We start from the raw sequence: 23,697 nt of genomic DNA, 5'->3' as shown, positions 1-23,697 counted from the left end.
CAGATGTCTGACTTTCATATTTCCTTTACAGAACTGCAGGAAGAGACACTTTCACCCTCTCAATCTTTAATGTGTGGCATTAGCAGGCTGGTAGTTGGCATGAAATGCAAAAAAAATAAAATGGCATGCACTGAATTAAGACATGATGTTAAATATATTAAATAGACTCTGAGCAAAAGCAATGTCAAAGTGAATGGGAATTCTTCCACCAATATGAAAAGTAAATTAGGAAGGTTCAGTAAAAAGTTAGATATTTTAGAATCATAGAATTATGACTACGTAGAAGGGACTACGTTGGTAATCTAGTCCAACCTCCTGTAATGCATGAATCTCTTGCCCAATGGGGGTTCAAACCCATGACCCTGAGATTAACAGACTCATACTCTACCAACTAAGCTATAAATCCCAGTCAACTGAATGCAGGATTTCAGTCCACACAAGGACTTAACTGTGGAGACTCAGGTCCAAATATCTAATCAACCCCTCTCAGGGGTGCTCCTGAATCAAGCTAAGTATGTGCAAGTATGTTTTTTGTAGGAGTACCCATAGTGCGATATTTCATCCAAATTTATTACAGTGGGTTACAGATGAAGTTCAGGAGAGAATAGCCTTTGCTGAGAAAAAGAGAGGTGGGAAATATTGTGCTATTTATTCCCCCTCCTACCAAATAACACTAGGAGTTTTGTGTGCTCCAGAACAAAAATGGAAGAGTTTTCAGTCTTCAAAGAGGAAAGCTCACCTAAGCTGAAATTGAGAAAGAAATCATCCTGGCATGCCAGAATGAACACTCTTCCATGAACAGCATGGAAAAGTACAGATATGTCCCATGCCCGTTCCTGCACATCATCAGCTCACCTTTGTAAAGCAATGTCCTAATGGCTTAGAGTTAGGAAAGATCTGATGGACTTTCTAGTTCAACCTCAGTATCAAAACAACCTAAAACCCTCTGATGGATGACATTCTTTTATTGAAAACCCCTCAGTGAGGGAAATTCAAGAATTTCTTAGCCAAGAAAGGTTGCTCTAGGGTACAGTGAAGCTACGTAAACCAAATCCATCTCCCTGTAATTTAAATCCAGTTTAATCATCTCTAATTTTGGGCATGAAAAAGCAGCACCTGGAAGAATTTGACACCAAAAGTATTTTCTTGCCATGGCTGCCATTTGCAGTCCTTCCAAGATAGAAAATAATGAGCCCAATAGAGTATAAACATTCTTATTCACATCAGTAAATCCATTAGTGGTTTAGCCAGAACAGTCTTTTAAACAAAATATATATGCATTGCCCTACCTATCATTTAATCCCATTTCATGAGAAAGAGAGAGGGAGAGAGTGTGTGTGTGCGTGTGTGCGTGCGCATGTATGCACAAGCGTATACATGCATTTTGGTTTAACTAATTGACTTTAATGTCTGAATCTCTTTCACAAATCCTTTTTTCGTTCACAGGCCATTGAATCAATAAGCTGGAAGTATCAATCCTCCTGCCATATAACTTGTATAACAAACTGCTGTTTGGTCATTTGGAAGTCAATCATGCTTAAAACCTCTACCTTTTTATTGTTAGATTATTCCTAAATTCCCTTTCAAAGTTGTTAAGGGGAAAAAATGTTCATAGGTTTCCATTTTGATAAATTATGATGCAAATTTGGACTTTGCATTAAAGATGATGAAACATCTATCACTGTAGCAGATGAAGATTAGCCATGGACTGTGGAGACCCAAAAGAAAACCTGCACTCTCCCCACTAGTACTTTTCACCCTATTCTATCTCACAGGGTTGCTGCAATGATACAATTGGAATGTGGCTAACCCTGTGCTGCCCTGAGAACATTGGAAGAAATGTGGGGTTCAAAAGGGATAAAATCAGTTGTGGTGTTAAGCCTTCTAAAATGAATTCTCAAGTGCATACGTTGGCCATGGTTGGCATCCCAAAAATGGCGCGTAGAAGGCTGGGTGCCTTTTACAGCCCCCACCCCGGGCCTCTGTGTCCCCAAAATACTTGGAGGGCTCTCCAGAACAATCTGTGCTGTGGTTCAGGGGCTGCTGTTGGAAAGAAAATCAGTGGAACTGGTGGCCATCTGGTGCTTTCTGCTTGCTTCAGAAGGTAGGATATAGCCCTCCAGGTTGAGGTGGGGAGATCATTATACTTAGGAAATGTAACTGGGAAATGAGGGAGAAACAATCTTGGGTAGTCATTATGAGAGGCATAATGAAAATTAAGAAGTAATAGTAAAGGAGTGTATCACCTCAGTACTGGGAACAAAGGCACAACATCAGAAGTGAACTTTAACAGATTAATGTTGCTTTTTTCAAGTGCCAGTTATGAAAGTCTTAGCAATTGTTTCTCTCTACTGCAGTGGTTTCCAGATTTGCTTCATTTAAGCAACCCTTTTGATATTAAATAATCTACCAAGGAATCCCCACACATTTTCCACAAATTCCCAGCACTTTGCAGAGGACTCTGTCCAGGGAGCACAAGACAACAGACAGACCTGTTAGGTTTCATCGTTGCACACAAACAAAAATCCACCGTATGTATATCTGACAAACAAATATGAACATAACATTTTACAAACACAGAACATAAAATGTGATATAGCATGTCAATGATGTGTATTATATTTAAGGCTACCTACTTATGCAATATATAATATAGAACAGAAACAGAATGAATACATATTGTTTTTCACATGATACACATGAAATTCTAATAGGATTAAAGTTCCATTAATGAAATCCGAACTCTACATCAGCTCCCGTGAACCACAGCTGAAAAAAGCCAATGTTACTCAAAGTTGTCTTAATGAGAATTCACATTTAAGAAAACTTAATATCTAATAAACATTCCAAGCATAGCTACTCTTGATTACTATTGATCTAATGGAAGATTTCAAATATTGTCCTGAATAAAGTAGAACAGTAGAGTGGATGCTAAGGAAAGGGCTCTTAATGAGAACTAAAATTCATCAGTGTGCCACTGCTAGCACAAGGTATTGTGCAGTTGCTTGCCCAAGATCATGCACAATTGATAAAGATAGTGTTTGCTCTAAGTCCATATTGCACGAAGTTTTCAGGAAGTTCTTCCATTAGTTTGTTGAACAGGACTGTCACCAGAATTTCTGCCAGCCCTAATATTTCTAGAGTAATTTAAAAACATCTTTGGAAGTCTCTTCTGCCCCACCATAGTGAAATGTTTATTTCATTTTAATATTCCCTGCTTCCTAGAGATCACAGTGTATTCCAAGTGGCCTTTCATAGTTAAATTGGATGCTATGTTACCAAATGAAACTTTTTTCAGTATGTTGCGCATAGTTTATATCAGAAGTAATTATATATTAAAAGGATCTTGAATTAATTAATTTCATTGAAATATGAAAAGAAAATGAGACAATATGTAAACACTGAGTATAAGAGGGCCTTCCTAAAAGAACATTCAGTAATTGTAATAATTATCCTTTCAAATGCATATCCTATTTAGTTTCAGAATCTTTCATTTTGCGAACTGCAATTGTATACTTGAGAACAATTCATTGTTTCTAATTAAATCCTTTTTTTTTTTCCTTTTTAAAAAGCCTGATCTACTCTCAGGTTACTTTCGGGTATACATGTTTAACGTTTCACTAAAAAATTAAAGACAGATAATAATTGTTTTGCCCAATTATACTGAAAAGTTAAATCATGGTGACCTGAGAAATAATTATCCATTAAAAGTTTTGGAAATGACAGATGAGACAAAAAATAATGAGCAGTTTACAACTGAAGAAGTTGCTGGCAGAGACTACTGTAGTTCCCTTTTATCCCATTCTAGCTAAGACCTCTTCAGGTGTTCAGTCTGAATGTATGAAGAAGCGAGGGAAACATGCTGTGTGGGCCCTACCTCTTCAATGATTCTGCATGCGCCAGGCACATTCCATGGCCAATGAATGATTGACTTGAGCCTTACTCACACATACGGCTTCCAACAAGGGGACAGGAACCCTGGTCAATCACATATGATTCCTCAGCTCGATTTAGCAGCCAGGACTGCATATGTGTAGCCCTGTCAAGTAAGGTGGAATTGAATGAATGAGCTGTGCAGGAGAGGGAAAGGGCTGAAATTAAGTCCCCACTCCCCTTCTAGTTCAGTGAATTGGTGTACTTTCCAGTTTCTCTTACATGGTGACCAGAGCCAGCCCACCATGTTTTGCTACATGGCCGCCCCCTCCTTCTCCTCCCCTGCTGTGTGTCTGCTGGGAGCAGTGGGCAGGTGCGCAGCAGGGGAGGGAGAGGAAGCAATGCTGATGGCTGACAAGAGCAGGGCATGCTCCATGGAGGCCTGATCTGCTGCCTTTCCCAGCTATCTGGAGCCCACTGCCCTGAGGCAACTGCCTACTTCGCCTCATGGGTGGGCCGGCCCCGAGAGCAACATAAATGTAGCCACAGCTTCTGCATGCATAGATGGTAGCGTCACAGTCATGATGTTTAACATTTGATTCACTTGTGGCAGCTTTTCCCTATATGGAGATAATTTTCATTTTGAGGGACAACATGTACATAGTCACTTGATGTCTGTAGTGTGTTTATTATAATTGTGACGGCATTCTTCAGGAAATATATAGATGGATTTATCAATTTTATCTTTATTATGACTGGGGTTTTTTGTTTACTATTCATTAAGTAGGCAGGATCCTCCTCATTCTTTTACTCCTGTTATTAATGACGTGTAAATTTATGCTGTAAACTGTCCTGTGATCTTCAGATGAAGGACAGTATATAAATTTAATAATAATAATAAAGTCCTAAGTAGATATGTGCCACTGGAATGCTTACAGATCCTAACACCGCCTACACACAAAATATGGATGTAATTCTAATTTGGGCACAAATTCTTACAGACATGCAGCCCTCCATATGTTGCCTGCCTTGTAGGCTCTCTCTACACACCCATGTGTATCTCATGTACACAACAGTTCACCATAGAATTGTAACTACTCTACTCATCCCAGACACCTCTGGAGCAGAAAAACTTTCATAACTATCTTTAGAATTAAATTAGAGGTTTCAGAATCCAAACAGACGTTTCTGGAATGGGAAACAATAATTTATCAGAACAATGGTGGAATTTTTTTAAAGAACCTTCAGAACTCACTCTGTGCTTTTGACAAACCACTTCCCAACCAATTTTCTTTGAGCATACATTCATTTCAGACTGAAAATAAAAGTGTTTCTCTACATGCCCTAGAGTGTAGGGATCTGGACCAGAGATCTGCAAGACAGTAATAAATATGACGTTACGGTATTTTTCAATTTTACATTTAACTTTCAGAGTTAAATAGTCAAAACACGGATAAGCAATGTAATTTAAACATTGCTTATTCCTGCATAGACATGCATATGATTGCACTGTAAGTGACTTTATTTCTGTTACTGTTTATATATCTATATCTCTCTTTAAGCATAATTGTCTTTGTACTGCAGCTGTACATTCTATCTTTCCCCAAATTAAAAAATGAATCAACAGTGTGCACTGTTAACTTGTTCTCTCCGTATTAAAAGTAGCTAATTACATATCCTAGCATATCCTAGCAAAACTGATATTCCAGGGAGAATAGAAGCTATAAACACATTTCAGCAACAAAAAGATTCCTTCACTATTAAAATGTAAAGTACTGTTATCTCCTCAAATTGAAATCCCTATAAAATGCATTTTTATAGTGCCATCAATCTGTCAACAGCTTGCTCTGTGTAAGTAAACTTCGGTTTAATCAACAAGACTCGTGGCAAGACACAAATGCCATGATGACTTCAGTTTCTCCTAACCTTGGGGCCTGAAATACTCACAAATCTTGCAAATGTCAGACTCCTTTCAATATGTCAGTGCTAGTTAGCCCAGTTTCATACACCTTGTGTATGAAATCTCCCCTGAGCTGAATGCAGCCAGGTATTGCAGCAACACAAGGGCTTCTTGACAGAAGAGTGAAGTAAAAGTGCTTTAAATAATAATTTTAAAAATCTGTCCTCCCCACCTCACCAAGACAACTTAGAGCACGGGTGTCAAACACAAGGCCCGCGGGCCGAATCCGGCCCGCCAGACCTCGTCATGTGGCCCGTGGCATCAAGGGTGAGGAAGCGAGCTTCTCGTCCTTTTTACTGGTCCCGACCCAGATTTTAGGGTCTGCACTCTGGCGGAGGCTCTCTGCCTTTCTAAAAAGTGACCCACGCGAACAGCCTTCCCTGCCTGCTTGCAGACAGGGCTCCAACCGACACGCCCCGTCGGCACTGCCTACCGGCTGGTCCCACAACTTTCGCCTGCCTCGCGGGCCGGGCAAAGAGGCTTTCTGCTGGCTCGCTCCACTCCGGGGCTTGCTGCAGAGGAGGCGGTCCCGCGAAGCCAAGCTCGGAGCCGGCTGCCTCGCCCCTCGGAGCCTCCCGGGCGCGGCTGTTCGAGGGGGCGGGTGGCATGCGCTGCAACGTTTGGAGCCTGAGAGAGCTGCAGAGGCTGGCAACGAGGGCAGGGAGCGAGAGCTACGCTTGGGACCCCGCTCGCTCACTCGCTCGGGCCACAAGAAGAGGCCACTGCAGCGCTGCAGCTGACGAGGAGATGGCCAGGGGCGCGGGCGGTGGGGCCAGGAGCTGGCTGGGGGTCGCCCTGGTGGGTAAATAGCGGGGCCGGCAAGCGGGGAAGGGAACCGCGGAGGCGAGTTGAGAGCGGGGACCCGGTGCAGGTCCTGCCGCAGGCGGCGCGCCCCGGCTGGGCTGGGAGAGGTGAGGCTGCTGCCGGTTCAGCTGCGCAGAGTGGGGTGGAGGGAGCCGGCCGGCCAGGCGGTGTGCCACACCACAAAGCAGGGGCGCCTCCCACCCCGAAGAGGACCGCGCCGGCATCTGGGCGGCTGGAGCAAAGTGGGAGCCTGCCAGCAACTTGGCTGCGGGAGCCTGGCTACGAAACACCCCCCCTTCCCACGCCAACACATCAGCTTTCTCCGGGCCGGAGGACTTGGCGGATAGCCCCCTCCCCGGGAGCAACTGCAGCAGCTCGGGGCCCCAGCAGGACATCCTGGCCACCCGCGCCCGCAGTGCCGCTGGGGCTCCCTTGCGAGGAAGAAACTGCTGCTGTCCAAACTGCAGCTCCGTATCCTCCGACTCCTGAGTGCGGCGGCAAGGCGGGGGGAGGCAACAGTTGCTTCTGCTCTGCTCTGTTGGGACAGGCTCCTGTCTCCTCCCCATTGGAGCTCCAGTCTGCCTGGAAGCCCATCTCGTCATCTTTTTAAAAAATCATTATTATTTCTTCTTCTATTCTTATTTAAAATCGTACTGGAATCGGTATATTAAATAGTGTATAGGTTCAAGACAACACACACCAGTGCCTAAGGAAAAATAACTTTGATAAAGTCCTACAGATACAACTGGCCCTTTGAGGGTGACCAAACTGCTGATGCGGCCCCAGATGAATTTGAGTTTGACACCCCTGACTTAGAGACTGGCTGGTGACACAATATTATCAGAAGGACTACAAAGTGATGCCATGATGGGTTCCATAACGGTTTCACCTCTATGGACTCTGGTCCATGGAATCCAGGTTCCCAAACTTTGTGTGACACCATCCTTCATTGCTGGTGAGGCTAGAGATGCTCATAATTCTCCTTGCTACTAGGCTTAATCTAAACTAGCCATTCAGTTTTGTTTTCATTGTGTCGGTCCCCTCCACCCCCACTTTATGTTCAGTGCCTGTCTGAAACAACCAATCCCAAGATTGTTCCCCAAACTTTTGCTCATCTTATCTGAACTTGCTAGGAGTGCTCTTCAAAGCGCAAAACTGAGATAAAAAAGAGGAGAGCATTTGTGGCTCCTGCAGGGGCTTCTAGAGTAATATCATAAATAAATTAAAATTATTGTTTGCTTCTCCCATCTCCTTCTGCTGTCTGCCCTATTATTAACATTTAAATTGTAAGCTCTGCAGGACACATATTTATTCTTTAACTGATATGTATTAAGCTGTCATGTATATTAACGGTGCTGTGTAAATGAAAAACAATAGAAATACATTCTAAATATGACATCCTTAGTGCAAAAGGTTATTGACTGTAGTTCAGGAAGAGTATGTATGATATAACTATGTGAGATCTTGTCTAAGAAGAAAGGTTAGTTACAAAGTTTAAAAGACATAAAACATAATAATTTCACTCACTGCATATGCATACATACATACATACATAAGAAAAAACTAGGTATGTTTGTGAACAAGACATAGCAAAAGAAATGGGGTTGTTATGTCAGTTCACTGCACTAACATTACTTAAAGAATTTATAGCAGCTTTTGAATATGAAGAAGTAGATATTTTCCCCTTGTGAAAGAAATTTCACAGTGGTGACTTTGTTGAAGATGAGAAATAGATATAGAAACTCCCAGCTAAATTCAATATGTTATCTTAATAACAAGAGACGTAAGCCTGGAGACAAGAATCTGAAAGATATTATATTTTTATTACTGAACTGCTGTTAGCATATTGTTTGCAAGAATAAGTACTGAAACCTATTTTATTCTGGATGGGCACACTAAGGATTTCAGAACTGGCAATGGCTTGCTTTTTTTCCTGCAAAAAATACCCCACTCCAACAGCCCTACCCTTATCAGCAAGACTCTTTACCAAACCATTCTCTTCATCAAGAATGTTTTGTCTAGGAGAAAAGAATCTATTGCTTAGAATTTCATAAGCTGAAATTAACAATCAGTCAAGAAAAACTGGATTTTTTTTCATTTCCCCCAAGGTTGTATTGAAATGTTCATTTCTTCAAAAACTGAAAAGAATGTAAGAGTGATGCTTGAAACTCAAGATAAAACATGCTAATGTACACTGGGCTTTTAATGTAGCTTCTAAGCACCGAAGTCAATTACATTTTATGTCTTCATTCATGTATATCACCTCTTCAGTAAAATTAGGGTGTCTCCTTACCTACTGCTGTTAGTGGTTTCATGAAAGCCTCTCCTCCTTCCGGAGGGGAGGGGTTGTGAGCGGGAGCCAATTCCCACGTCACGCAGGGGGCATTCTGCCCCCTGCCCTGCCATCTTCGCTGGCGCGGCACGCCTCCCAGTTGGACACCCAATCGGGTGACACCGCAGGGGCATGGTCTAGTCGCTCAAATGCGGCTGCGCCAGCTCTCCCTGCCATTGCACTGCCAATTTTCACGAGTCACCCACCCACCACTCCCTTTAGTGCATAGCTTCTCGCTTGACCTTGCTATGGACCCATGGTTGGTCGCCCTGGTTGCCCAGAGGGCCTGGTAGGAGTTTTTTCCAATTGGAAAATTGGGACCGGCCTCTTGTTTTTTTTCCACCTACCTCGTAGCAATCGTCACAACTTTCTTGGCATTTGGCGGTTAGGCATTAGAATGTGTTGCTGGTGTGTGGAAGGGCAAGGTGTGGCCATCGCCTACCCCTTCACTTATGGGTATTCCGTTAAAGGAATCCGGCGGTCGTGGATCCTGTCCGATGCCCTGTGTGGCGGGGGGCCATGGCACGACCCTCGGTGACATCAGGGGAGAGCTTATAGTTGTATTTGCATCAACAGGCTCCCCCTACTGGTGGTTAACCCTTCGTCAGACTCACCCCTCTCCGAGTAGGTGGAGTCAGATTTGCTGTTGTCCAATGCCTAAGCCAATACCTTCTCACATCTGTAATCAATAAAGTTGTGGCCTTTTCTAGCCCATTAACCTAATATCCTGTGTCCACGTGTCTTTATTATCCCCAAGCGGGGGACGGGTCCTTGAATCACAAATAGCAGTTCTCAGTGTCTACTAATAGCCCAAACCCAGGTGTGCTGCTTTGTATATATATTACGGTGATCTTATGCAAAGGAAGGTAGAGTTCCTTTACCATAAAATAGGAAAACCAACCTCAGAAGGTGAGGCTTTGGCCAGCCACATATGACCAGGTAGGTGAAATTTATGATGTTTAAAAGGGCAGTTTCCCATTGCATTAGGTTTCTCTAATGATGCACATAAGGATATGTCATCTGCAAATATTGTGGTTGGGTCTGAGGCAATTGCAAGCACAGCAAGATGCCAAGAAGACTACTGGGGCAACGACAAGAGAAGATTTGGGAGTAGGTAAAGAAAAGAAGTTTGAAGGACATTCTGGGGAGGCCTGATATATGGGCCACAAGGTAAGTTGCTCTACTGCAACCTGAAAAATACCTTCCAATTCGTCACTGCTTCAGGAGACAACACAGAACTTAGGTTGCCCCCATTTGCCTATCCAATCTCTTACGAGCGCTGCAGCATACCTGAAATCTTACTCAATATGACAGGCAATTCACTGCTGCTGTGCATTTCAATAAATGGCAGTTTTGAGGATGCAGTGAGAATCTCTGTGTCTCATGCCCCACCACCTTTGTGTCAGGAACAGACTGGAGCCAGAAGTGTATGTGACTTTCTGCTTGGAGAATGATCCCACTGCCAGTCCCAGCATGGTTGTTGGTTGGCAGATCTTGATAAATACTCTGACACCCACTCCCTAAATGATGTCCCACTACAGGAACCTACAGATCTGAGGGATTCAATGTGCCCTGGCTCATCACAGAGCCTATCCCCTCTACACTCATTGCCAAAACCCCAGGAGCAAATGGCAAATGTGGTGGCAACTGTAAGCAGGTGGCCAGGCCAAGAGGTGCAGTGCGTACCTGGGAGTATGAACCCAGAATGAGCCTCATTCTAGAGGGGAGGAAGTCTCTATGCATCACCTGGATCAGGGCCCTGCTAATGTTCTAGGAAGGGCTGGGAGCAGGTGTAAAACTGGTTGGGTTTGTAAGAAGATGTTTCTGGCACAGCATCACATTCTGGTCAGTTCCTGTTGTCCTGTGACTCTGTGAATGGTGAAGTCAGGAATACAAGCCCACAGCAGTGGTAGCAGAAATGCCACAAGGAGTTGCAGCTTTGCTGGCCTAGCCACTAGATACTTATTGAGAAATATGAATGTGTTGGTTTTTGTATCGATTTCTCTATGATACTGTGTACACACACACACACACAAGTCTAAGGAAACAGAAATTAGTATATGTCTCTGTGTGTCTGAAACACATTTTAAGCACACCCCTTCCCTCAAATAAATTCTAGGTGCTGTAGTTTACCCCTCACAGAGTTACAATTCCCAGCAGCCCTTAACAAAGAGTGTGGTGTTGATAATGCCAAAGTTGCAGGTTTGATCCCCGTATGGATATTGCCGCATTGCAGGGGGTTGAGCAATATAATCCTCAAGGCCCCTTCCGAATTCACAGTTCTGTTATTCTGTTCCCAGAATTCTTTGAGGGAAAGAATGTGCTTCAAATGTGCTTTAAAGGTACAGAAAAGAGAGAGGGGCTAAAATAGCAAATATTAGAACTGAGAGATGAGAGATTAAACCATAACTTAAGGAGACAATGCCTTTCATGCGACTATCTTCACAGTCAAACAGTATGCAGGCTTTAAAGTTGTATTCGATGCTTTATCAGAGATAGGATAGCTGACTTTCAATCTACAGACCTGGCTTGCTCACTAAATCAAAGATTGGGAGTCAGCTACTAACCTTTTAGCACATCAAACAGATGTGAACAATACATTTACCAGCTGTGAGTTAGACTTTTAAAAAGACTATTGTTTTAGATGCTGTCTTGATGAGCACATTAATGACTCCAGAAGCACTGCTGCATGCTTAATGGGCTGCAGTAAGGTCTGTTTTGATACTACTGTAGCCCGAGGGTGAACAATAGTTGCAAATACTTCTGGGGATTCTTTCCTCATGAGATTTCTCTGTGTGTTCATTATATCCAGCTAGCTTCATTAGTTCCAAATTCTCCAGTGCAAATGAAAAATACAAATTTCGTCCTTTGACAGAGCTCTGTGAATAGTTGCATGTATGCTCTGTTCCTAATCCAGCTTTGGCTAAGAAGAGCCATATGTCAAAGCAAGCTTTTAGGCATGTCACCGGTCAGATCAAGAATTGCAAACATAAATTAGATATGCACAAAAATGCACATTGGAATGCTTACCTATCTGCACTGCATTACATTTAGTTTGGTGCCCATTTTCATGCACATCCACATTCTGATGCACCTTCTCATGCGTAAACAACTTCTTAAGGTAAAGGTAAAGGTAAAGGGACCCCTGACCATTAGGTCCAGTCGTGCCCGACTCTGGGGTTGCGGCGCTCATCTCACTTTATTGGCCGAGGGAGCCAACGTACAGCTTCCGGGTCATGTGGCCAGCATGACTAAGCCGCTTCTGGCGAACCAGAGCAGCGCATGGAAACACCGTTTACCTTCCCACCGGAGCGGTACCTATTTATCTACTTGCACTTTGACGTGCTTTCAAACTGCTAGGTTGGCAGGAGCAGGGATTGAGCAATGGGAGCTCACCCCGTTGAAAGTATGATTAAAAACTGGTTCATGGCACACATGTCCTCAAAACAAATACCGTATTTTTCACTCTATAACACGCACCCGACCATAACACGCACATAGTTTTTAGAGGAGGAAAACAAGAAAAAAAGAAATATTCTAAACAAAACAGTGGATGTATGATTTTTGTGGTTCATGCTGTGGCCACAGACATGTGATCTGACGGTGAGTTTGGGGTAGCCCAATGCAAAAATCCTGAGGATCCATGTGGATCCATGCTTTGTAACCACGTTTTTGCACTACTGCGGCCCCAGGCAACAGTGTGTGCATGATTTTTTTGGTGCAAGCTGTAGCCATGGACATGCTATGTGATCTGATGGTGAATTTGGGGTGACCCAGTGCAAAAATCCTAAGGATCCTTGTGGATCCGTGCTTTGTAACCAGGCTCTCTGTCCCTCTCTTCTCCCCACTCAGTGGCTCTTCTCCCGCTTTGCTGTTTCAAAGTGAGCAAAGCGAGCCATGGAGGAGGGAAGGAAGGGGAACCATGGATCCTTTGCTCATGACTGCAACAGATCCCCCCGCCATCCGTAGGCATTCGCTCCATAACACGCACAGACATTTCCCCTTACTTTCTAGGAGGAAAAAAGTGAGTGTTATGGAGCAAAAAATATGGTAGTTTTTTTCCCTTTCATCCTCCTTCCTAATCTGTCCTGTCTTTCATTAATAGTGAGTCAGTGTGTCAATTTTTAATCTTTTCTCTAGTTTAGTAGATTTGTGCACTTGATCATTAGCTTCACAAAAGTATGGTAGCAAATAGCTGCCAGCATCAATTCATTGCATCCTTTTAGATTTGTGTGTATGCTAAAGATAAGGAGATGACAATTGGGCATTATTCAGGTTCATGGGTGTTGTACAAATTGCCGTACTTCAGTTCTATCTGTGTGTCTAAATTGCCAATAATGGTTTCATTTATATAAATTATAAGCTGTCCTGGACTAGGAATGTCTGCTAGGAGCTTCACAGAGCTTTTGATTCACATATAAATGTTTCCATTCACATGCATGTACTTCACTGTCTGATTTCTTATTCTGGGAGCTGATAAGAATAAATCAAACGTTGCCAATGAAAAATTTGGCAGCTCAAATTTGGGGAATGTTGATGGGCAATTGTGATATGAAAGTGGCTTACCATTTCCCCTGCTTCTGCTTTTGCTGCCACTTTGTGGCAGTGGCAGTCTTCCCGATGGACACTAGCTGGTGGTAGCAATTTCTACCCCCAGAATGCCCCTGGGAACAACTCTAGATCATCACAGAGACATATAGGAAGGGGTGGGGAAGATGGTAGCAAGTGGCTGCCAGGACAACTACTGGTAAATCCCTCAAACTATCCCATTTTGCATTCACAAAAACAAACAAACAAACCTCCATTAACTATGCCTGTGAATCAATGTTCTGATGTGAACTGAAAATTAGCCCTTATATGAGCAGAACATGCCCAGGAAGGTCATTTTTGGGTTCAACTCATTGACTTTAGGACTTCATTTTACTTCCAACTCTGCCCACATTTAGATTCTGCTTGCATGGTATGTATTTTAAATGAAATCCTGAGCTTCTTTTCAAAGGCAATATTTGCTATGAGAATTTGAGTAATTGTATATTTACTTAGTTCCAATTATTTTCAGCAGGGGAAAAAATAGATCATTTCCCCCCCATTGCACATCACGTATTTCTTACTAACACTCATGAGAATAAATCATTGATATTTTACTTGATGATGTGATCAAGCCACTATCTCAACTATAGTCTTCACTGTGAAGAACAGGTTCCATTTTGTGTGGGTCTGTCTCACTCTTTTATTCAGTGAGGCTTCTTGATTCATTTGCCAATCATTCTCTCCTTTATTGTTCTGGTTTGTAAAAGGAGGACCATGATAAGACAGAAGAGAGAGCAGAGAGGGAAGTCGGCAGGGTGTCATGGCAATATTTGCCAGAAATCTTGGTTTTACCATAATTACATACATACAAGTCATGATCCATAGCTTCATTGCATAAACTTGAGTCTTAGTATTTCTCTATAAAAGCCGCCCCTCTCATTTCATCCCACTGCTACTGGGAATCCTCTAAAATACATACAAAGTAATATATCATTTTTCTATTGCCCCCCCCCCACTCAGACAACAGAAACAAATCAAAGCAGAAAACATGTTTAAGCATTTGAAACACTTCTAGACAAAAAACAATAATCCCAGAAGCCTTTCATTTATAATTGGATCTGAAAAGAACTAGCATATGGACTCTGAGTGCCCTTAAAAATGGCACAAGTTGTATTCATTTTCAGATTACTTTTAAACATTGTTATGTATTCCAAGGAAACACACATACAGCATATCATTTCCAGACATCTTTGTTTTGGTTTTTTTAAAAATAATGCAACTTCCCAATGGATAATTCTAGCCTAAAATTTGTTTTGCATATGTGTTACGTATTGCAGTACATGTAATGGGATGAAGTAAGGTGGGATGACATCCCACTTCTTTTCAGACTACCCTGTAAGAGGTTTCATCAGCCTGACACAAATACAGTAGGGAAACATTTATGGATAAGTAAGAAAATGGGGCTTTACATTTGTATTGCTTCATGGGAGTGTTTTCAAGCTGTGTCTCTGGGTCTTCATGGAAGTTAATCCAGGGGAAGAGGTCTTCAGGGAAATGATGAGAAAAGACAGGCTAGCTTCCATCCCCCCCCCCCCCCGCTACCTGGGTTCTGGATGTACCCAATGCACAGCTGGGAGTAACCATGAAAAATATCACAGCTGGTCAGAAGAGGTGTGGACGGAACTGCAGAGTTTCAGTGGGTAGTTAAGATTTCAGTGTGTTTGATTAACGTCCCAGCGCTTATTATGGAGGCCAGAATGGCTTCTTCATTCACTTTGATTCAGCAATGGTAAGGTAATAAACTGCTCACTGGAAGGACAGATCATGAAGCTGAGGTTCCAATACTTTAGCCACCTCATGAGAAGAGAAGACTCCCTGGAAAAGACCCTGATGCTGGGAAAGATAGAGGGCACAAGGAGAAGGGGACGACAGAGAACGAGATGGTTGGACAGTGTTCTCGAAGCTACCAACTTGAGTCTGACTGAACTGCGGGAGGCAGTGGAAGACAGGAGTGCCTGGCATGCTCTGGTCCATGGGGTCACAAAGAGTCGGACACAACTAAACGACTAAACAACAACAAGGTAATACAAAGGTATATTCCTTGATGCATAAGGGTGGATGTGGAGACTGGATTAGAGGGCTTTTGTCCTAGGATGCAGATATGAAATAGGGACCTAGCTGTATTCATTTCCTTCCTCATCTCAACATTCCCCAAGGCCTCCATGGGGGAAAGCAAAAACACTTCTTTTCCCCTGCACCAAAGGTTTCATTCTGTTTCTGGAGCAGAGCCATTTCCTAGTAAAATGCAGAGGAGTCTGCTGGACCCACTCTCCCTCCTAGAAGCCATGGGTCTTGTACATATTTCAGTGATGGAATATTTCCTCAGCCATAACTTTCCATTAATCGTATGTTGCTCTCTAGCAAATATGTGGGGAAAGCACAGGGATTTCTCAGAAGACAAGCCGATGAAGAAACAAGAATATTAAGAAAGTGGTCTTAGTGATGTGGGCTGTTCTCCTTCCCTGGAGTAAGGCCCTTGCATTAATCTCATTACATTTATAACTCCTATTCTTCTGCTCTCACAATGGTGATGGTGAGTAGTCTTTGGGCAGGATCACAGAGACAAAAATGAAGGACCGCATAAGGGGTCTTGTCAGGATGCTACATTATAGCACCAGCAGTAGCTCATGTGCAGATTCCAGTTGATGACTAAGACCACTGGAATGACCCATGCAAAGGTGGATTCAAATTATCAGTCAGCTCCCTGATGGCAACCATCTAACACACTAAACCTTGGGGTTGTTGTTTCCAATATAGTTGTGGCTATTTCCAGCCCACACCTGGACTCTGTCTGCTATTCCAAGTGGGGGATTGGCTCCTGGAAAATATGCCACGTGTATGTGGGCAACAATTGTGATTTGCTGTTTTAAACTTTGTTTTGTATTGAATTGCTTTATTGTACACTGCCTTAGGTATTATTTAATAACAGGCAAAATAGAGATGTTTTAAGTAAATAAATAATGGGCACAGAATGAAGCCTACATCCTGGAAAAGACCCCTAAATTTAAAATGCAGATGAATGGAAATGGTGACAAAAAGAAGGGTAGGAGACATATATTCAAGTTTTAACACAGATTTATAATTGCTTGTATGATGTAATATTTATGAACTGATATTGGGTTAATGGTCTATAAAACCATAATTAATCCATACCAGTGAATAGGTCAAGCAAAGGTTGTAATGAATCAAAGCTCTCTCTCATCTTCACATGAAGATTCCTTTGCTATTTTTATAAACCTGTGAAGGAAACAAGAGCCCCTTTCATCTCTGACATGTTAGAAACAATCTTTCTATTGTTTTGTAGCTGCTTTGAATGTAGCCTTGTGCATTAAGAAGGTTATTACATCTTTAATGAACTGAAAAAATCCAATTTGGAAAGTTTTGCGTGCCCCTGAGGTGGCCTTAAGGTTCCGGACTTACATTTGAAGTTAATGGCAGCTTTAATACGTCGCCCAAGTTATTTTGTGTGACAAGGTTAGGCAGATAAATTTAGCTGGAGTGGCAGCAGCAGCTCTGCAGCCATTTCAAACAAGAGGGGTCCTTCAAGCTGATTATGCAGGTGCTGCTATTACTGAAAAACTGAACAACTGGTTTTGTAATTGACTTCAAAAAAAAAAAAGGTTGTAGTTCTGGCCCAAGCTGGCTATGTGTTTTTGCCTTTGCTCTGATTGGGACTTTGAAGATGCCCTAAGGAGAAGCACTAGAGATAATTAAGATGCTGAAGATCTCAGAAAGTTAGTAGTGCATTTTTAAACTGTCCTGAGCTCTAGGCCAAATGGAGCTTGAAAGGGAAGGGGAATACCCAGCTGTGATGAGATGCAAGACAAAGCAGGTCATCATGTGGCTAAGAGTAAAATAAAATAGGAGGAGGGAAGAAAGTCATGTTGTGCTGAAAATATCTTCTGTGTTTGCCAGACCACAGCCCCATCTATTCTCTATCAGTGAGTGGGAAAATTGCATCCAGAAATGATCAGAGGGCACTATTATGTGAAATTCTCATCGATGGGGTGCAGGTTTTGCTATTGCATGTCCTCTTGAGGTGGCCATTCATTCAGCAAGCAAGTGGTGTGTACCTGTGGATCTGTGTTGGTGTTCCTGTTGTTCTGGGATAATTCTCTGGCACACTGGTCAGATCTAGTTCCCCACCTTTTAGATAAGTCCAGCCCAGTACCCACCAAAACTCTAAAGTGGCTTACTCTAAAGCGACAGAAAAAATTAAGTCTCATTTACAAGAGAAGAAAACTTTCAGCACAACTCTAAAAGAAAGAAAGAAAGAAAGAAAGAAAGAAAGAAAGAAAGAAAGAAAGAAAGAAAGAAAGATGGAGAATATATGTTGATAGTAGATTGTTGGGCTAGGACCTTCAAGATTAGGGTTCAAATCCCAATTCAGCCATGAGACTTTCTGTGTGACCTTGGGCCACTCACTGCCTCTCCATCTAAACTACCTCACAGGGTTGTTGTGGGGATGAAATGAAGAGTGGTGAGCCATGTATGCCACCTTGAGCTCCTTGGAGAAAAAGGCAATAAACCGATCCCTCAACTAACAAAATATGTTTCCATGTGGTTCTATAGTCCTATAAGATTTTGGATGAAATGATGTACAGTGGTACCTTGGTTCTCGAACTTAATCCGTTCTGGGAGTCCGTTCGACTCCCAAAGCTGTTCAAAAACCAAGCAGAAGCAGCATCAGACGTTCGGCTTCCAAAAAACATTCACAAACCGGAACACTTACTTCCAGGTTTGCAGCGTTCAGGAGCTGATTTGTTCTGCAACTAAGCTGTTCAAGAACCAAGGTACAACTGCAGATCACTGTTGCTCAAAGAGGAACACACCCAGTGCTTTCTTCTTCTCCAGGGGGTACTCAAGGGTATGCAGTACTGGCACCTCTTTGGGGTTGTTGTTAAAAAGTATGGTGTTTACTGTAACAACTTCATGGTGAGTACCGACACCTATTTTTCTAGAAAAGTACTGAACACACCTCAGTTGGAAAAGTCAGCATTCCTGAGCCCTTTATTTTCTTTTGGCTCTCTAAAGGCCAATGAAACTATCCTGAATTGAATGGGTGAAATAATTTAACTTCCTCCCAGCAAATGTGATTTATAAATCAACAGCTTTGTATACTGATGTGGCCAAAGAGTAGCCTAAGAATTTAAATCTAAATAAAAAGTCCAAGAGCCTGAGGGGCAATAAAATAAAACAATGGCATAAGAATAGGAAAATAAGCAGTGAAGCCTTCCCATAATAAATGTACTTGGTGACATAATGCTTGCAGTTGCAACTGTGCTGCTTCATTGATTTCACTTGGTTTTGTATGAATAAACATGAGAGCGGTCAACCATATGGAGTCAGCACTAGCAGCAGTGGCGAAGCTTGATCTTTTTATTTTAGAAATGGAGATGCTCAATGAAGCAGTTGCCTCTTCTAATACTCACATTCAGCGGGTGACGTCCCTCAACCGTAGCTCTGGGTATTCAACTGTGAGTGATCTGTGCTTTCAGTCCATGCTTTTCAGACCTTGCGCTAATTAGAGTAGGGACTGAAAGCTGGAATGGAGTGGATGGGGAGTCAAAAGAGCAAATGTTTAGGGTTGAAGTGAGTTCCTCACCACTACCACTTGCTTATTCTTGAGGAGGTGAAACATCTTACAGACCAATTCCTGCTTTAGGCCAGGGGGAAAGTTTCAAAGTTTTTTAGGCCAAGGGTGGCATTCCCTTCCGAACAACATTCCATCAAGGCCAGCAAGAGGCAATGTCAAAGTTCAAAGACCAATTCCAACCATGCAAAACATTAAAGAGAGGTGCAAGGCAGGGCTGGTTCAGAGATGAGGAGAGATGAGGTGTGGCTGGGAAGAGAGTGTGGTGTGGGGAGACTCCTCACTCCTGCTTTAGGCTGCGACAGATACGGATCTCATCTGAGCCAATGATGCAATTTAATGCAGAGTCCAAGAAAACATGCTCAATGAGGATAGACACACACACACCTAGTTTCTTGTCACTTCTTTAGCTCATCCCTTCTCAATAATTTTAAGATAGGTATATCCCAATGAACTTACAGTGATTTCTTGTGATTTCTTAAAATAATTTTTGTGCTGCCTTTAAAAATACAGTATAGGGCATTCAACAAAAATTGGAAACACAAAACAATAACTGGACAGCAATTAAAATCAAGCAAAGCCAAACAATTTAAAACACCTGAGGATACAAGATCTAAGAACCAACAAAAAGCAGTAAAATCGCTAAAAGAAACCCAGAAAAATCAGTAAAAAAAAACCCTTATAAGAAAGAACAAAAAAAATTCCTTCCAGTAGCACCTTAAAGACCAACTAAATTAGTTCTTGGTATGAGCTTTCGTGTGCATGCACACTTCTTCAGATACACTGAAACAGAAGTTTCCAGACCCTTCTATATAGTGAGAAGGTGGGGAGGGGTATTACTCAGAAGGGTGGTGGGAATGGGTGATTGGCAGATAGCTGTGATGAGCCTGTTGACGATTCTTAACGACTGCAATAGGTCTTACAGGAAAAAGCAAGGGGTGAGAAGGTGAAAAATGGCTTTGTCATGTATAATGAGATAAGAATCCAATGTCTTTGTTCAGACCAGGTCTCTCCATGGTTTTAAGTTTGGTGATAAGTTGCAATTCAGCAGCTCCTCTTTCCAGTCTATTTCTGAAATTCCTTTGTAGTAAAACAACTACTTTGAGATCTTGTATAGAATGTCCTGGGAGATTGAAGTGCTCTCCTACTGGTTTCTCTGTCTTGTGATTCCTGATGTCTGATTTATGTCCGTTTATTCTTTGGCATAAGGTCTGGCCTGTTTGTCCAATATAGAGAGCTGAAGGACACTGTTGGCATTTGATGGCATACACAATGTTAGACGATGAGCAATTAAATAGTCCCGAGATGGTATGTGTGATGTTGTTGGGGCCAGTAATGGTGTTGTCCGGGTGTATGTGGCAGCAAAGTTGGCATCTGGGTTTATTGCAGGCTCTGGTGCCAGTGTGTTAGCTCTGGTTGTAGTATTATTGTGGGTTAGGAGTTGTTTAAGATTGGGTGGCTGTCTGTAGGCAATGAAAGGTCTTCCTCCCAGAGCTTGAGAAAGAGAACTGTCATTGTCCAGGAGAGGTTGTAGATCTCTGATGATGCGTTGTACTGTTTTAACTTGGGAGCTGTATGTGATGACTAGAGGTTTTCTGTTATTTTCTTTTTTGGGTCTGTCTTGCAGCAAGTTCTCTCTGGGTATCAGTCTGGCTCTGTTGATCTCTTGTCTAACTTCATCTGCTGGGTATTTTAGTTCTAAAAAGGTTTGCTGTAGATCTCTTAGGTGAGAGTCTCTGTCTGTCTATATACAATGGACTGTTTGGTATGTTTGGGATGGTAGCTAGAGGCATGTAGATATGTTTGTCGGTCAGTTGGTTTACGGTATAAGGTGGTGTCTATGCGCCCATCCTGTATTTTTATAGTAGTGTCCAAAAAATTTCCACCAGAAATTCAATGATTTTCACCCCACAATCAACCTAACAATGAATCAATCTATGCAAGAAATACATATACAAACAGTCCATTGTATATAGCCAGGCACTACGTTACAGCCACATCTGTTCCAATTCTACAGACAGAGACTCTCACCTAAGAGATCTACAGCAAACCTTTTTAGAACTAAAATACCCAGCAGATGAAGTTAGACAACAGATCAACAGAGCCAGACTGATACCCAGAGAGAACTTGCTGCAAGACAGACCCAAAAAAGAAAATAACAGAACACCTCTAGTCATCACATACAGCTCCCAAATTAAAACAGTACAACGCATCATCAGAGATCTACAACCTCTCCTGGACAATGACAGTTCTCTTTCTCAAGCTCTGGGAGGAAGACCTTTCATTGCCTACAGACAGCCACCCAATCTTAAACAACTCCTAACCCACAATAATACTACAACCAGAGCTAACACGGACACTGGCACCAGAGCCTGCAATAAACCCAGATGCCAACTTTGCTGCCACATACACCCGGACAACACCATTACTGGCCCCAACAACATCACACATACCATCTCGGGACTATTTAATTGCTCATCGTCTAACATTGTGTATGCCATCAAATGCCAACAGTGTCCTTCAGCTCTCTATATTGGACAAACAGGCCAGACCTTATGCCAAAGAATAAACGGACATAAATCGGACATCAGGAATCACAAGACAGAGAAACCAGTAGGAGAACACTTCAATCTCCCAGGACATTCTATACAATATCTCAAAGTAGCTGTTTTACTACAAAGGAATTTCAGAAATAGACTGGAAAGAGGAGCTGCTGAATTGCAACTTATCATCAAACTTAAAACCATGGAGAGACCTGGTCTGAACAAAGACATTGGATTCTTATCTCATTATACGTGACAAAGCCATTTTTCTCCTTCTCACCCCTTGCTTTTTCCTGTAAGACCTATTGCAGTCGTTAAGAGTCGTCAGCAGGCTCATCACAGCTATCTGCCAATCACCCATTCCCACCACCCTTCTGAGTAATACCCCTCCCCACCTTCTCACTATATAGAAGAGTCTGGAAACTTCTGTTTCAGTGTATCTGAAGAAGTGTGCATGCACACGAAAGCTCATACCAAGAACTAATTTAGTTGGTCTTTAAGGTGCTCCTGGAAGGAATTTTTTTTGTTTTGACTATGGCAGACCAACACGGCTACCTATCTGTAACCTTATAAGAAAGGTTTCAGAACCTGTGAGATCATCCTAGTTCATCCTCACAAGTATGCTTTGAGCCGGCTTAGGCTGAGAGATTGTAAGTGGTCAAAGATCATCCTCTATGCTTATTGAGTGGCATTAAAACCTGGATTCCAACAATCTGCTCACTGCAGCACATGGGTTCTTCCACTTCCTTGATCACTTGCAATATGCCCCCCCCATGCTACTCACTGCCTGATTATAAATATGTTTATTCAAACATAAGTCCTACTAAGTTCAAATTGAGTTACCCTTGAAAGTATGCCTGAGACTCCAGAGCTAGACTGTGAACATGCATTCTTAAAGCCCAATACCATGCATATTGTTGTAAATAAAAATATGCCCTTTTCCCTTATGGGGTATCCAAGAGCCCATATAGAGTCCTTACATAGGTTCCCTATTGGTAGGAGAAAATAACAGAGGCCAACCAGAGAATATTGAGAAGCAAAGCAGCTAGTAAGCTTGATCTTTATTGATCTGTTGCAACAGGGTGCTCCCCTCACACACAGGAAAGGAAGAGGACCTAGAACAATGGCCTGCAAGGCCTTATAAAGACTATTGAAATTGCCACCCTGTAGATCAAGCCCACCCCCAGAAACATTATGCATACATCACAGAAGGGGTGTAACCTAAGACCACCCCTCAGATACATCCCACCTACATCACAGAAATTTAAATGTTGTTTTTCTCTTGTCCTTGTTTATCTCCTGTCTGGCAGGTTACTTGATTGGATTTCCTGGGGAGCCTGGCCATTCTTTTGTAGTGGTAAAATACTTATTTCCTGAGCCAGGTCACAGGCTCACACCTTGTATCTTAAATGTGTCCTTAAGACAGGATTTGTGAGGAAAGAGACAATGGGGAGACTTTTCCATTTTGACCATGCAGAGAAACATTTGCTCAGTTTAGGAATCAAAATGGTTCCAGGTTGGCTTTCCTGTGCTGATCTATGTACGTGTGGTTATGAACGTTGCCATATATCTAAGACCATGTGGGCTTGATCTACAGGGTGGCAATTTCAATAGTCTTTATAAGGCCTTGCAGGCCATTGTTCTAGGTCCTCTTCCTCTCCTGCGTGTGAGGGGAGCACCCTGTTGCAACAGATCAATAAAGATCAAGCTTACTAGCTGCTTTGCTTCTCAATATTCTCTGGTTGGCCTCTGTTATTTTCTCCTACCAATAGGGAACCTATGTAAGGACTCTATATGGGCTCTTGGATACCCCATAAGGGAAAAGGGCATATTTTTATTTACAACAGATGGCGACCACGCACGAAGGGACTTTTGGTTACCCGGATTCTGGAAGCGAGGAAGGACTGGTTATCCAGCGCGCACCAGGCAGTTTGCCAGGAGGAATAGCCAGTCTTCCATCGATCCCAGGGTCTGGAAATAACTGGAGGTTCAGCGGGGCTAA

The 23,697-nt window shown here is 42.5% G+C and overlaps 1 protein-coding gene across 5 annotated transcripts in view; it reads right to left on the bottom strand.

Moving 5' to 3' along the window:
• Nucleotides 1-23,697, bottom strand: part of LUZP2 (leucine zipper protein 2) — a 361,146-nt gene that overhangs the window by 75,078 nt on the left and 262,371 nt on the right. For 3 of the 5 annotated variants that reach the window (XM_083751712.1, XM_083751711.1, XM_083751709.1), the window contains one exon: nt 5,129-5,245. The exons of the other annotated variants lie outside the window; for them this stretch is intronic. In XM_083751712.1, coding sequence (XP_083607838.1) covers nt 5,129-5,245 — 117 coding nt within the window. The remainder of the gene's footprint in view (nt 1-5,128; nt 5,246-23,697) is intronic. 5 annotated transcript variants of the gene reach the window in all.

Source organism: Podarcis gaigeae (genome assembly GCF_964106915.1).
Source record: "Podarcis gaigeae genome assembly, chromosome: 1".
In the NCBI taxonomy this organism is placed as follows: Eukaryota; Metazoa; Chordata; class Lepidosauria; order Squamata; family Lacertidae; genus Podarcis; species Podarcis gaigeae.
Note: the sequence above shows the minus strand (reverse complement) of the source record. Positions and strands in the feature narration are given on the sequence as shown.